Below are 12,836 nucleotides of genomic sequence, written 5' to 3'. Positions count from 1 at the left end.
CCAAAGATGCTCTATTGGGTTGAGATCTGGTGACTGTGGGGGCCATTTTAGTACAGTGAACTCATTGTCATGTTCAAGAAACCAATTTGAAATGATTCGAGCTTTGTGACATGGTGCATTATCCTGCTGGAAGTAGCCATCAGAGGATGGGTACATGGTGGCCATAAAGGGATGGACATGGTCAGAAACAATGCTCAGGTAGGCCGTGGCATTTAAACGATGCCCAATTGGCACTAAGGGGCCTAAAGTGTTCCAAGAAAACATCCTCCACACCATTACACCACCACCACCAGCCTGCACAGTGGTAACAAGGCATGATGGATCCATGTTCTCATTCTGTTTACGCCAAATTCTGACTCTACCATCTGAATGTCTCAACAGAAATCGAGACTCATCAGACCAGGCAATATTTTTTCAGTCTTCAACTGTCCAATTTTGGTGAGCTCTTGCAAATTGTAGCCTCTTTTTCCTATTTGTAGTGGAGATGAGTGGTACCCGGTGAGGTCTTCTGCTGTTGTAGCCCATCCGCCTCAAGGTTGTGCGTGTTGTGGCTTCACAAATGCTTTGCTGCATACCTCGGTTGTAACGAGTGGTTATTTCAGTCAAAGTTGCTCTTCTATCAGCTTGAATCAGTCGGCCCATTCTCCTCTGACCTCTAGCATCAACAAGGCATTTTCGCCCACAAGACTGCCGCATACTGGATGTTTTTCCCTTTTCAAACCATTCTTTGTAAACCCTAGAAATGGTTGTGCGTGAAAATCCCAGTAACTGAGCAGATTGTGAAACACTCAGACCGGCCCGTCTGGCACCAACAACCAAGCCACGCTCAAAATTGCTTAAATCACCTTTCTTTCCCATTCTGACATTCAGTTTGGAGTTCAGGAGATTGTCTTGACCAGGACCACACCCCTAAATGCATTGAAGCAACTGCCATGTGATTGGTTGATTAGATAATTGCATTAATGAGAAATTGAACAGGTGTTCCTAATAATCCTTTAGGTGAGTGTATTTTAACTGTAATTTTGTATACATTCTGAAAGGGATATGAAAACTTATAAAACAAATGGGGAGTGCAAACTTCTGCACTTAACTGTATAATCCATGTAGTTTGTGAAAATGTATATTTATTTTACATTTAGTTTTTCTCGATTTAACCACATTGGTTTTTTTAATGTAAAATTTCCACGAAGCCTATTCTATCCATATGATGTCATATTGCATGTGTAATTATGAAATGACTTGTTGTGAGAAATATCAATTGTAAATTTCAAAACAGCAGGTGGTAGGTCACACTCCGGGGCAGACAGGGGAGGCTAAAGGAAACAGGGGAGGCTAAAGGAAACAGATTAGCCGACAAGGTGGCGAAATGGGCAGCGAAAGAGGTAATAAATAGCCCATACAGAACAGAGGAGGGAGAAGTGCAACTTATGGCCAGCATGCTAATTCAATATCTAGACATAGAGGTGTTACAAGCGAATCCCACAGACACAGACCTCGCTCACTGGTCAGACCAGGAAGTTCAGGACAGTCCGGACGAACTTCTGAGACACAAGCAAGGCCGGCTGGCCTTGCCAAAAACCGCTATAGTGATCCTATGCAGACATTATCATGGCCTTCTCATGTGTCAAAACAGAAAGTCCATCAATCAAAATTACTGCATACACGTCGTCAGAGCAACTGTGCACAAAAAATTAGACTCATGTTTGACATGCGCTCGAAACCACCATCACATGAAAGCTTACCACATCCTGAGGCACCGTTTCAACGTCTACAAATTGATTTCACTCACATGCCAGCATGCAGAAATCTGTAATCCTTGTAATAGTAGACAGATTTTCAAAATGGACAGAAGCGTTCCAATGTGCTAGGGAAAATGCTAAAACGGTGGTAAAAGTATTGGCAAAGGAAATAATTCCTCAATTTGGTATACCAACAGTGATAGACAGTGACAATGGTACACCATTTGAGTCAAAGGTGACACAGCTCCTAGCAAAGGAGCTCAACATTAATTGGCATTTTTAACATTCCATACCACCCCCAGTCAGCGGGTGTGGCGGAATGAACGAACCATACATTAAAAGAAATGTTGAATAAAGCATGTATGGAAACAGGTAGGACTTGGGTAGATGTGCTTCCTGCCGTTATTACTGAACTCAGGATGACACTATCAAGTGTAACTAAAATGTCCCCATTTGAAATACTAATGGGTAGACCTTCCCCATCTCCGGTCATAGCCGTGACCCAAACAGCAGTCCTGACTGACCTCCAGCCACAGTGGATCCACGTGTCCCGAGTTAAGCCAGCACCAGAGGAGGGACCAACAGGTAACTGCTGAGTGCGACCCCACTGGAGGAGCTGAACACGCAGCATCAGTGGCTAGCATAACGCAGGAGCCCTAGGTCCTGAGAAGTAACACCACATGTGGGAAGTCATAGTGCCCCCAACAGCTAAAAAATATTTCTGAAATAGTAAAGAGGTCACAAGACTGCGCCGATGGGGATGTTGATTTCTTTTCAGGTTTTTGGACATTCACTTATAAAATTGAAAATTACTTAATGGCCATATTCAGCGTTTTGCTTGTATTTTTCATCATCACCTGCCTATCAAAAACTCTCTTGTCCTTGACCATGTGAACCTTGCTGACACTTTTCTATTGGTTGTTCTTTGTTCTATGAAAGGTATAAATATTATGCTTGCTTTAATAAACTTGGAGCAGATTGAATAGACACTTTGTGTGTTGTTGTTTTTTTCTCCTCCCTTCCGGAAGTCTTCAGAGGCACAGACTCACGGCTGTAACCTGACCGGACATGAGACATAAATTAGAGGGACCAGGGAATTTTGGGACCACCACGATATTCCAAAATTATTCCTAACACTTGTCAAGTCAGGTACACATTTTAATAGATGGCATCTTTGGAAAATTGTGTGGATATATTGAAGCGATACCTCAAGAGATCAGCCAAAAGTTAAAGCATACTTCCAAAGTTGTGGTTAAATGGCTTAAGGACAACAACGTCAAGGTATTGGTGTTGCAATCACAAAGCCCTGACCTCAATCCAATAGGAAGTTTGTGGGCAGAACAGACAAAGCGTGTGCAAGCAAGGAGAACTACAAACCTGACTCAGTTACACCAATTCTGCCTGGAGGAATGGGCCAAAATTCCAGCAACTTATTGTGAGAAGCTTGTGGAAGGCTACCCAAATCGTTTGACCCAAGTTAACCTCTTCCCAATCCTGTAAAATTAGCCTAAAACGCCTAATCAAGGCATACCCAAAGTAAATTTAAAGCTGTTCTTGAACCGTTTGGAGTACATGCATGGTTTTGGTCAAATTTGAAAGGGGACACTCTGAAGTTTTTTCCCCAGCAGTCAGAATTACTGTAAGTGCTACTGATTCTGAGTAATAGAAGTTTGAACACAATGAAATAGAAGTTTTTTTTCTCACCTGAAATTTTTTTTGCATACAGATGCCTGCAGATGACTATAACTTGTAGCTATTAGCTTGATAACACAATGGGATCACAGCATGAATCCTTACCTAGTCCAAGTTCAAATGTTATAACAATACCATAAAAAATGAATATTTTACACATGTTTTTCTAAGGGTACACCCAGGCGTTTTACAAAAGTGCCTTTTGGATACTCCAAAAGGACCCTTTGGTAACCTAGGACAAAAAGGCTACTACTTTTGAACGCTGCAACGTACAGTCATAATTTCTCTAATGAAAGATGACACTTAGAGCTATCATATTCCATATCCAGATCCACTATTAGTTTTGCTGACACAGAGTAACTGATGCATAAACACATTAGAGTGCCTTTTCCCTTCTTGAAACTAAATGTTGTGCATATAAAAGAGTCAAAACTAGTGCTATGGTGGACAATTTGTTTATATAAAAAATACACAACAAACTATTTACATGAATTTTTACACAAAGTATTTACAAACCATTATAAAATTTTACATGTTTCTAGCAACATGCCAGTCATTGTAGCAGTCACATTTGTGTACAAAGCACATAGGCACAACACAGGAAGAGTACTTCACTGGTGTCTTTGCATGACACTGCCTGCACTTCAGACGACCAGCGGTGCAAGATTTGGTGATGTGCAACGGCCTGTGATGTGCTCTTCGGTGGAGCAGGAGATACGGGTCTGGCTGTGGATTGAGACCCCAACTCTGTCAGCAAGGGTCTCTCTGAAAGCCCTCCTCTCTTGATGAGGTGCTGTCCTGCTGCTCCACTTTATGTGGCCGCTTGCTGAGTGGGGGAGAATAAATAAATGTAATTTAGAAAGCTAGACACAACTTTTCCATCTTTTCTGTATTCTATATATATATATATATATAGTTATAGTTTTTCTTTTCGAGTGTGTAAATATGTATTATTGTATGTATATTTACTGTAAATACTGTATACTTTGCCAATGTACTATGGAACAAAGAGATGGGCCTACACCTCCCCCCATCAATTCAGCATTGTAACAAATAGATGGGCCTACCCCTCCCCACCTCCCCGCATTGTAACAAAGAGACTCTCAAACACAACATATATTCTTATTTTCAACTTATATTTATTGATTTATTTATATATATATATATATATATATATATATATATATTTTTCGTGTCCATTTATATATATATATAAATATATATTTACAGTAAATATACAAAACATCTATATAGCATGTCAATAGATCTGAAACAAACAATGAACTAAAAACACGCACAAACGGTTCAAACACTCACTGAGGAAACACACGACAAAGGGTTATTACAAAATGTGTATTCATTATTCAAACTAAAGCTTATTTATGCGGAATATACAGTAATATATGTTATAAAACACAAGAAAACACTTACTTGTCCAGAGCAATGTCTCATCTCTCCATATTTCCTCTGCCTCCAAATCATCCGTATTGTTTTCAGAAATTTCATCTCCAAACTCAGAATTTTCACAATGAATGCCTTCTTATATCACATCCTGAGGTGAAAATCCTGTTTTCGGTCCGTTTCACCATATTTAAATCGCCAAATGTGTAAACAGTTCCAAAACAACTCTCCAATGGCTTTACGCACGGAGGCGCAAAACAGTGGGTAAAGGAGATTATAGTTTGCGCACACGCATAACAGAATCGTGCTCTAATTAATCCACTAAAGCCGCATATCACTGTTTTCAGAATTTCATTGGCTATACGATGCGTCAGTCATTTCCACTCTTCGATGTAATTGGTTTGATCAGTAAACAAAGGAAAGTGGGTATGCCCTTACATTCGACACAGACTGTGGTTGGGTATTGAAGGCTTTGGATAGGACATGGAAGCTTCTATTGGGTCAAATGAGGTGTCAATCGAAAGGTCAGAGTGCGTGCTTCCATTTTGATACCGGATATAGGAAATGTTTACATCTGAACTGAAGTTAGTACCGATTATATGTGAAAGATTAGGCACAGCTGCCAGGTGCTTCGAAATGATGCAACAAGAGTCTGTGGATATTTATTGATGTAATAATGTGATTTGGACTAAACATTTTACTTGATTTGATCATTTGGACATTTGAAAATGAAACAACACCGTTTTTGTCGGGAAGTTATGGCTCAGTGGACTACTATGAAGCTTCATAGGTGAGTTGCCTAAATTTTGTTATTGGTTGTTTATATGTTGGTGGTCTGACAAAGATATAGATTGTACCTGCTGTTGTGATTGTATCTTAAAATGGTTTATATCAATAGAAAATCAAGAAATGTAGCTTTCCAAAGATATGTGGCATGTGTACCAATGTAACACACAGCAGTTTTGTTTATCGCATACTTTTATTTTGTACATTTAAGGGCCCGTCCGCGGGCTTAGGTTTCCATGTCGTTAAACAATTTATTGGCAATTCTACCAAATACTAACAATGTGTCTGTAAACTTCTGACCCACTGGGAATGTGATGAAACAAATAAAAGCTAAAATAAAAAATTCTCTCTACTATTATTCTGACATTTCACATTCTTAAAATAAAAGTAATGATCGTAACTGACCTAAGACAGGGAATGTTTTCCCCGATTAAATGTCTGGAATTGTGAAAAATGTATTTGCTAAGGTGTATTTAAACTTCTGAATTAAACTGAAGAAAAACAGTGCAGACATTTTACCCAACCTCTCAAAAACATACCTGATGAAATAAAATCATCTTCATCTCCCTGTTGTTCTTCTGTTGGGTTTTCTTCTTTTATCTCCTGCTTCACTTCAATCTTCACTGGTGTCTGCAGCATCTGCTTTTCATCATCACCTTCATCACTCTGTTGTTCCTCTGCTGTGTTTTCTTCTTTTATCTCCTGCTTCACTTCAGTCTTCACTGGTGTCTGCAACATCTGCTGTTCTCCAGCATGAATCAAATCCACCTGCTCTCTCATGATGAACATCTGAACACAAAAACATCATCATTATAATGGACTGACATTCTAAAAGATTATATATATATATGATTATACACACGGACAGGCCTGTTAAACAAATTCAATTTATTTTGGGGGTCTACTAGAACAAGTTTACATGCTTTAATGTTCAAAAAGACATAATTTTTCTCACACTGTACATTTCTTTGGCTGAAACGCTCTGATTTACCTCCTGTCTCTTTAAAGCCCCCCTTTCTGAAAACCCCAGTCTGTTCTGATTGGTCACCCACAACTACAGTTTTACTTTTGTAGCTTTCTTACAAGTACACTGTCGATATTGTGACCTGACAAAGATTCAAGTAAAAGACATGAAGTGCATCTAAATCAGTCATCTTTAGCTGGAATGGGTGTAGCCAAACCTTTTTCACCCGAGATATGAACGACGAACAGAGGCTTACTCACAGTTAGTGATCAAGTTAGCCATGGACTACCATGAATAGCAAAACTATTTCAACACAATAACATTAGCTATCAGGTTAGCAGAGGCCTACAGCTGTGCACTGGGTGTACACCGTTGCTACAACACAAAACTCCTCATTTTAACTCCCGATAGCAGATAAATCCACAAATAATCAAGCATACTTACAGGTTGTTATCCTGAAGTGCCAGATTGTCCCAAAAAAGTGGGAATTGCACCTTGTTTCAGGGGTAACTGACTTAAAAATCCAGCATTGGTTGTGGTTGTGCTGCTGAGGAATAGTGCTAAATAATTTATAATCAATTAAATAAATATTAACCACTGATTCTTCCATTGGTCTGCCTTTGGAAGTCCAAAAAAAGAGGTTTTGCTTTTACAGCGAAGAAAACAGCATCTTCTCGACATGGGGACAACACTAACCCAACGGTTATAACTACATTTGTTTGAGGGCGTGAATTATGCAAATGTGTTACATAGTGACGTAGATACTTTACAGAAGAAATGGCTGGACTACAAACAGCCTGTTTCTTGTAGTTCTTGAGCAGTGTTGTCTGTGGGAGAGAATAACTCCCTTTTGTAACTTTACTGACCTTTTACATGCACAAAGAGCAATATTACACACTAAAGGAAAGATATAATCACCACAAACATAATAAAGCCTCTTAAAATAAATAAAAATGTACATGTTCAAATGTTCAGGTGATTTTGTGAATATATGAGTTAATTAGACACAATTTTACAGGTAATAATCTTTAACACAAGTATGTTTAAATGACAGTTTCGGGTTATTGTTACAGTGAGATTGCTCCTCACTGTTAGGAAAGAATGATGCTGTTATTAAAACACATTAAAGAGCAAAAACCTCTGACATTTCCAGCGGACTTTATTTAATAATAGGATCAAACGGGCAGATTAAATTCATATCAAAATGAAAATGTATATCTGCCAACACGAGAATCTTAATTAAAAGTGCTTGAGTTTAGCCACAGACAGACAGAAATTGTAAATAATCTACTGGTTCTCAACTGTTTTGTTGTTTTTCTCACCTCTTGCATGTGACCAGTAACAAAACAAACTACATCAGACGATAATGAGCTTCTTTTAAAGTCATTAAAACACCAAAGAGATAAAAACAACATGCACAGAAAAATCTAAATCTGTAAAACACACAAAACACGTACCGATTTTAGCGCTCAAACGGTGTTGTGGATCTCAGGTCTTCTTCTTCTTCTTGTGTTTTCTGCAACTTCTGGTGAATTTCCGCCTCCTGCTGGACTGGAGTGTTGATGCGTCGAAATAGTTGAAAAGCGACTGAGAGAGGAGTTGAACATCACGAAGGAAACTAACTCTTAAAGTGGCAGGACTAACATTTCCAATACCTTTACTTTTACAGCTAAATAGATTTACAGCAGTATTTCATGCACATGTAATTCAGTGTGGACAGGTATATCACTCGAAACCCCTGTAACCACAGATCTTTAAGTATTCAGATGACTTAAATGGCGCTAATGTGATATTTTAGCGTGATTTTTAATTAATCTAATTTGACATATTCAGTTTCAATATCTTTATCGTTTCCATTAGCGGCAAATAATAAAACATTTCAACCGTTAGTGCTGTGGGTTATCCTCATACACTTTTAGTGTGCATGATCGGTGACCTCTGCAAATTAGGAGAATGCCTACACTATCATGTAGCATTTTTACGCTGTACTGAAACCCCTGGAAATAAATGACTGCCAGTTGAACATATCAAATTAAGCTAACTCTTAAAGGGGCAGGATTAACGTTTCCAATACCTTTACAGCAAAATAGAGTTATAGCAGTTATTTAATAATAAAACAAAGATGATAATCTCAATAAAAAATAAGACAACAAGTGATTCAATATACAATTTGATCCCATTTTCTCCCCAATTTGACATGCCCAATTCCCATTGCTCTTTAATTCCTCATGGTGGCACAATTACACGCCTCAATCCAGGTGATGAACCTCAGTTGCCTCCGCTTCTGAGACAATCAGCCACCGTCGCCGGAACCAGTTTTGAAGTGGGAAGGTCACAAACTGATCTGATTGTGATGTCATCAAAACAACATTCCACAGTCAATATGTCCAATTTATAATATAGTTATTGTCCATTTATATTATAGAACTGTAATACTGATGACCTCATAACAGTGGAGCCACTGTGCCACAATATTGCTATATCCAAACATTGACTTTATTTTTATGTGTATTTTTTGTGCATGTTTTAATCTCTTTGGTGTTTTAATGGCTGTAAAAGAAGCTCATTATCATCTGATGTAGTTTGTTTTGTTAGTTCACTTACTGTTCAAAAGTAAACTAAACTAACGAGGGGGCTAAAGGTTACAGCCTCTAGCATCAGTCGCTAGTGCCCCTCTTGAGGCCAGAGGAGTGAGGTTTACACACACTGCACATCATATACCAGCGGGCTACTGTTACATCTTCTCCAGCTGGTTGGATTTCTGAGTGGACACCATAACCTATTTACCACTGTCCAATGGTTATACTTCTGTTTTGGAGGCAGTCGATCGATTTTCCAAAAGCCTGTTGATTGGTTGTCTGTTCTTGCCTGCTTCCGGACCTGTTGTTTTCTATGCCCATCTGGACTGTTTTTTGCTCACCCTGTTGGCTTGCTTACAGCTCCTTCCTAGGTCCAGAACTGTGTGCTTTTCTCTGGAGTGAGCTTTTAATTTTTTTGTCCAAAAATGGCATCTAAAAAAGGGAAAAACACCACAGAATACTTTTTTTATTCGATGGGGCTAAAGCAGCTTTGGAAGCACTAGATAGCTTGTGTGGGTCAAAACCGGAAAGTAATGAGATTTACTACATGAGAGACACAATTTTTTTCTCTTAAAGGAGAGGACCCTGATGTAGTACATATTCAGACGTTTATAACTTAATCCTTAATGATCCCCTCAAGCCTTTCAATACTTCCAGCAACTCAGAATCTTTTACAACAGCTCCAGTGCTCCAACATCCTGACCATGATTGACCTTTCGTAGTCGAAGTGGACGCCTCCACCACCGGCGTCAAAGCCATCCTTTCTCAGCAGCAGGGAAATCCTGCCAAGCTTCACCCATGTGCCTTTTTTTTCCAGACAACCATCCCCGGCGGAGCAGAATTTTGACATTGGCAACCAAGATCTTCTCGCCATCAAACTGGCCCTGGAGGAGTGGCACCACTGGCTGGAGTGTTCCCGTCATCCATTCCAAGTAATTATCATCTTCCGCAACCTCGAATACCTCCCAGGAGGTATGACGGCTGAACCCTTGTCAGGCCAGATGGTCCTTATTCTTCACACACTTTAATTTTACCATCACCTATCATCCAGGGTCCAAAAACATCAAGGCGGATACCCTTTCCCAGCTACATTCTCGTGACGCTACTACCACCATTCGAGAACCCATCCTTCCTCCATTTCTCATCATTAGCCCCATCCAGGGGACCCTGGATGAACAAATTGCTGAAGCTACCTCCACCAAACCGGCTCCATCCAGAGGGATGCACCTAAGTACCCACGTCTCCTTGCTTACCTCGCGCTGGTCACCCCAGCATCAATCAGACCCTCTCGCTCCTCAGCAATCGCTATTGGTGGCCTCATATGTCCCAGGAAGTCCAACGCTTTGTCCAAGCCTTTCCTGAGTGTGCCATGTCGAAGTCTCTTCATCACCTTCCAGCTGGCAAACCCCTTCCACTGACAATACCCCATCATCCCTGGTCACAGCTAGGAGTGGACATCATAACCGATTTACCACCCTCCAATGGTTACACCTGTATTCTGGTGGCAGTCAATTATTTTTCTAAAGCCTGTTGATTGGTACCTCTGAAGGGCATACCTACAGCTCTAGACGCCATGGAAGCACTATTGGCCTCCTGGAATACATAGTTTTTGACAGAGGTCCTCAATTCATTTCTCGGGTCTGGATGGCATTCTACTCCCTCCTTGTGTGAAGAACACATGATCCAAGAGATCAGATGCTTCCTGAGGACATACTGCCATAGCCACCAGCACAGCTGGAACCACTTTCTTCCTTGGGCAGAGTACGCAAAGATCTCCCTCCGACATTCTGCTACAGGGCTAACTCCCTTTCAATGCGTGCTCTGCTTTCAACCTCCCTTGTTTCTATGGTTAGGTGAGCCATCTGAGGTTCCAACAGTTAACTACTGGTTTGAAGAGAGTAAGAGTGTCTGGGACACTGCTCGCGTCCACCTACAGAGCGCAGTCCAGTGCCAAAAGAGTGGGGAGCACTCCTCCCCACCTCCATACCAACAACAATACATTGGTCCCTTCGCCATCACCAAACAGATAAATGCAGTCACTCTCACACTACAGTATTACACCTACCTTCAATGTTTCTCTACTTAAACCTCACAATCCTTCTTTGTCTCCTTCCTCCTCAGAGTAATAATAGTTATCCATAACAAACAAATTCACTTCAAACAGTCAACAACGTCTCATATTCTTTAGAAGACTGAAATCCAGGAAGCTCAAAAATTATCAATGAGCATACTATTAACATACATTAAGGAAATATTGCACTCTCTCACTTTTTATTTAAACGCTGAATAAAATGTTTGCATTAAAAACATCCAGTATATCATGGCTCGAACATTTAAAATCCATTAAAACATTAATTTAATCCACCACGTAATAGATGTCTGTGACATTGTTACTGAACGTGGAGAATGCAGGAGAAGGCAGATGGGTAGTTTGGATCCAAATGCGGTTTTATTAAATAAAAATAGAAAGAACAATAACTAGACAAACACGGGAACAAATGAAACATCCACAATGGGAAAACAAAACCAAAACACGAAGAAACATCCAAGGGGTAAAACAATCACGGAGGGCAAAGGCAACAACGAAACAAACATGTACAAAGGGCAAGGGAACCTCGAACGATGAAAAAGTCAGGAACATGAACGATGCATACAACATTCAACAATCGACCAAGGAAAGGGAAAACAAGCGGGTTAAATAGACAGACACCGTAATAACGAAATCACAAACAGGTGCGGACAATAACGCTGTGACAGTGGTGATGAGGGCCGGAAACATGGGAAATGTAGTTTATACACAGAGAGTGAAACACGGGCGGACAACAAGGAAAACGTGACATGGAGCGTGATCAGTGAAGAGTGAAACAGAAAACACGGGGCAGACAACACGGGATCGTGACAGACATAGTAGATGAAATCCACTACATCATTGTGCTACAGTCCGCTGCTGCTGTTCTACTTACAAATACATTTTGTTGCATTATACAGGAAAATATGAAGTGACCAGTCTTCCATTTCCACTGATATTTACTAAATGTTTCCATAATTTGGAATCTTTATCTAATAAAGCAGCACACATTCAGACATCACTGAGAAACAACAACATTTAAAAGAATAGTTCATCCCAAAATGAAAATTCTGTCATCATTTACCTTCATTTTGTTCCAAACCTGCATGAGATTATCTCTTCTGTTGAACAAAAAAGACAATCTTTTATCATTGCCACACATACTCTCCTAGTTACTCTGTGCTATAACTTACTTCCCTGTGCATCATTTCATCTCACTTATGCATCTGTCTGTTTGAAAAGCCTCCTCTCCAGCTGGAAGCCAAAAGTTTGGGAGGGATGGATGCTACACAGTATATTTATAAAGTTAATCTGGTCTGAGAGAACACAAAATATAATGTAACCAAATGCAACAATATTGTTTATAATAGTGTGCAATGGGGCTACAAGTACACCTATAGTCTCAAAATTCAAGAAATAAATTAATTTGTATTGAATATTGATGGAGCAACATAATTTGTGTTAAAATAACAACAGAAGGTTGTTTAAAATAAAATTAATTTAAAAAAGTGGCAAGGGAGCCTTTTACCCCAGACCTGTGGTAAAAAAGCTCCTTTACTTGGTCTAAAAGCCCCCAGGGAGTTGTATTGATATTGTAGATACAAGGG

At 39.8% G+C, this 12,836-nt stretch overlaps 3 protein-coding genes across 13 annotated transcripts in view; 1 reads left to right on the top strand and 2 right to left on the bottom strand.

The window, feature by feature from the left end:
- Positions 1 to 12,836, top strand: part of LOC127624957 (zinc finger protein 501-like) — a 256,003-nt gene that overhangs the window by 98,183 nt on the left and 144,984 nt on the right. The window lies entirely within an intron of this gene.
- LOC127624969 (gastrula zinc finger protein XlCGF26.1-like) overlaps positions 1 to 12,836 on the bottom strand; it is a 70,812-nt gene that overhangs the window by 9,814 nt on the left and 48,162 nt on the right. For 2 of the 4 annotated variants that reach the window (XR_007968236.1, XM_052099963.1), the window contains exons 1-2: positions 8,040 to 8,101; positions 6,158 to 6,407 (exon numbers count right to left, since the gene is read on the bottom strand). The exons of 1 other annotated variant lie outside the window; for it this stretch is intronic. Coding sequence is in view for 2 of the 3 variants with exons in the window: in XM_052099963.1 (XP_051955923.1) it covers positions 6,158 to 6,407 (250 nt within the window). In the remaining variant the exon portion in view is untranslated. Of the gene's footprint in view, positions 1 to 6,157; positions 6,408 to 8,039; positions 8,102 to 12,836 lie in introns of those variants that run through there. One more of the 4 variants, XM_052099964.1, reaches the window with a different exon arrangement.
- Positions 1 to 12,836, bottom strand: part of LOC127624998 (zinc finger protein 501-like) — a 91,059-nt gene that overhangs the window by 30,092 nt on the left and 48,131 nt on the right. Inside the window, exon 1 of one of the 2 annotated variants that reach the window (XM_052100024.1) lies at positions 8,040 to 8,070. The exons of the other annotated variant lie outside the window; for it this stretch is intronic. The gene's annotated coding sequence lies outside the window, so the exon portion shown is untranslated. Of the gene's footprint in view, positions 1 to 8,039; positions 8,071 to 12,836 lie in introns of those variants that run through there. 2 annotated transcript variants of the gene reach the window in all.

This window comes from Xyrauchen texanus, chromosome 31 (genome assembly GCF_025860055.1).
Source record: "Xyrauchen texanus isolate HMW12.3.18 chromosome 31, RBS_HiC_50CHRs, whole genome shotgun sequence".
Classification (NCBI taxonomy): domain Eukaryota; kingdom Metazoa; phylum Chordata; class Actinopteri; order Cypriniformes; family Catostomidae; genus Xyrauchen; species Xyrauchen texanus.
Note: the sequence above shows the minus strand (reverse complement) of the source record. Positions and strands in the feature narration are given on the sequence as shown.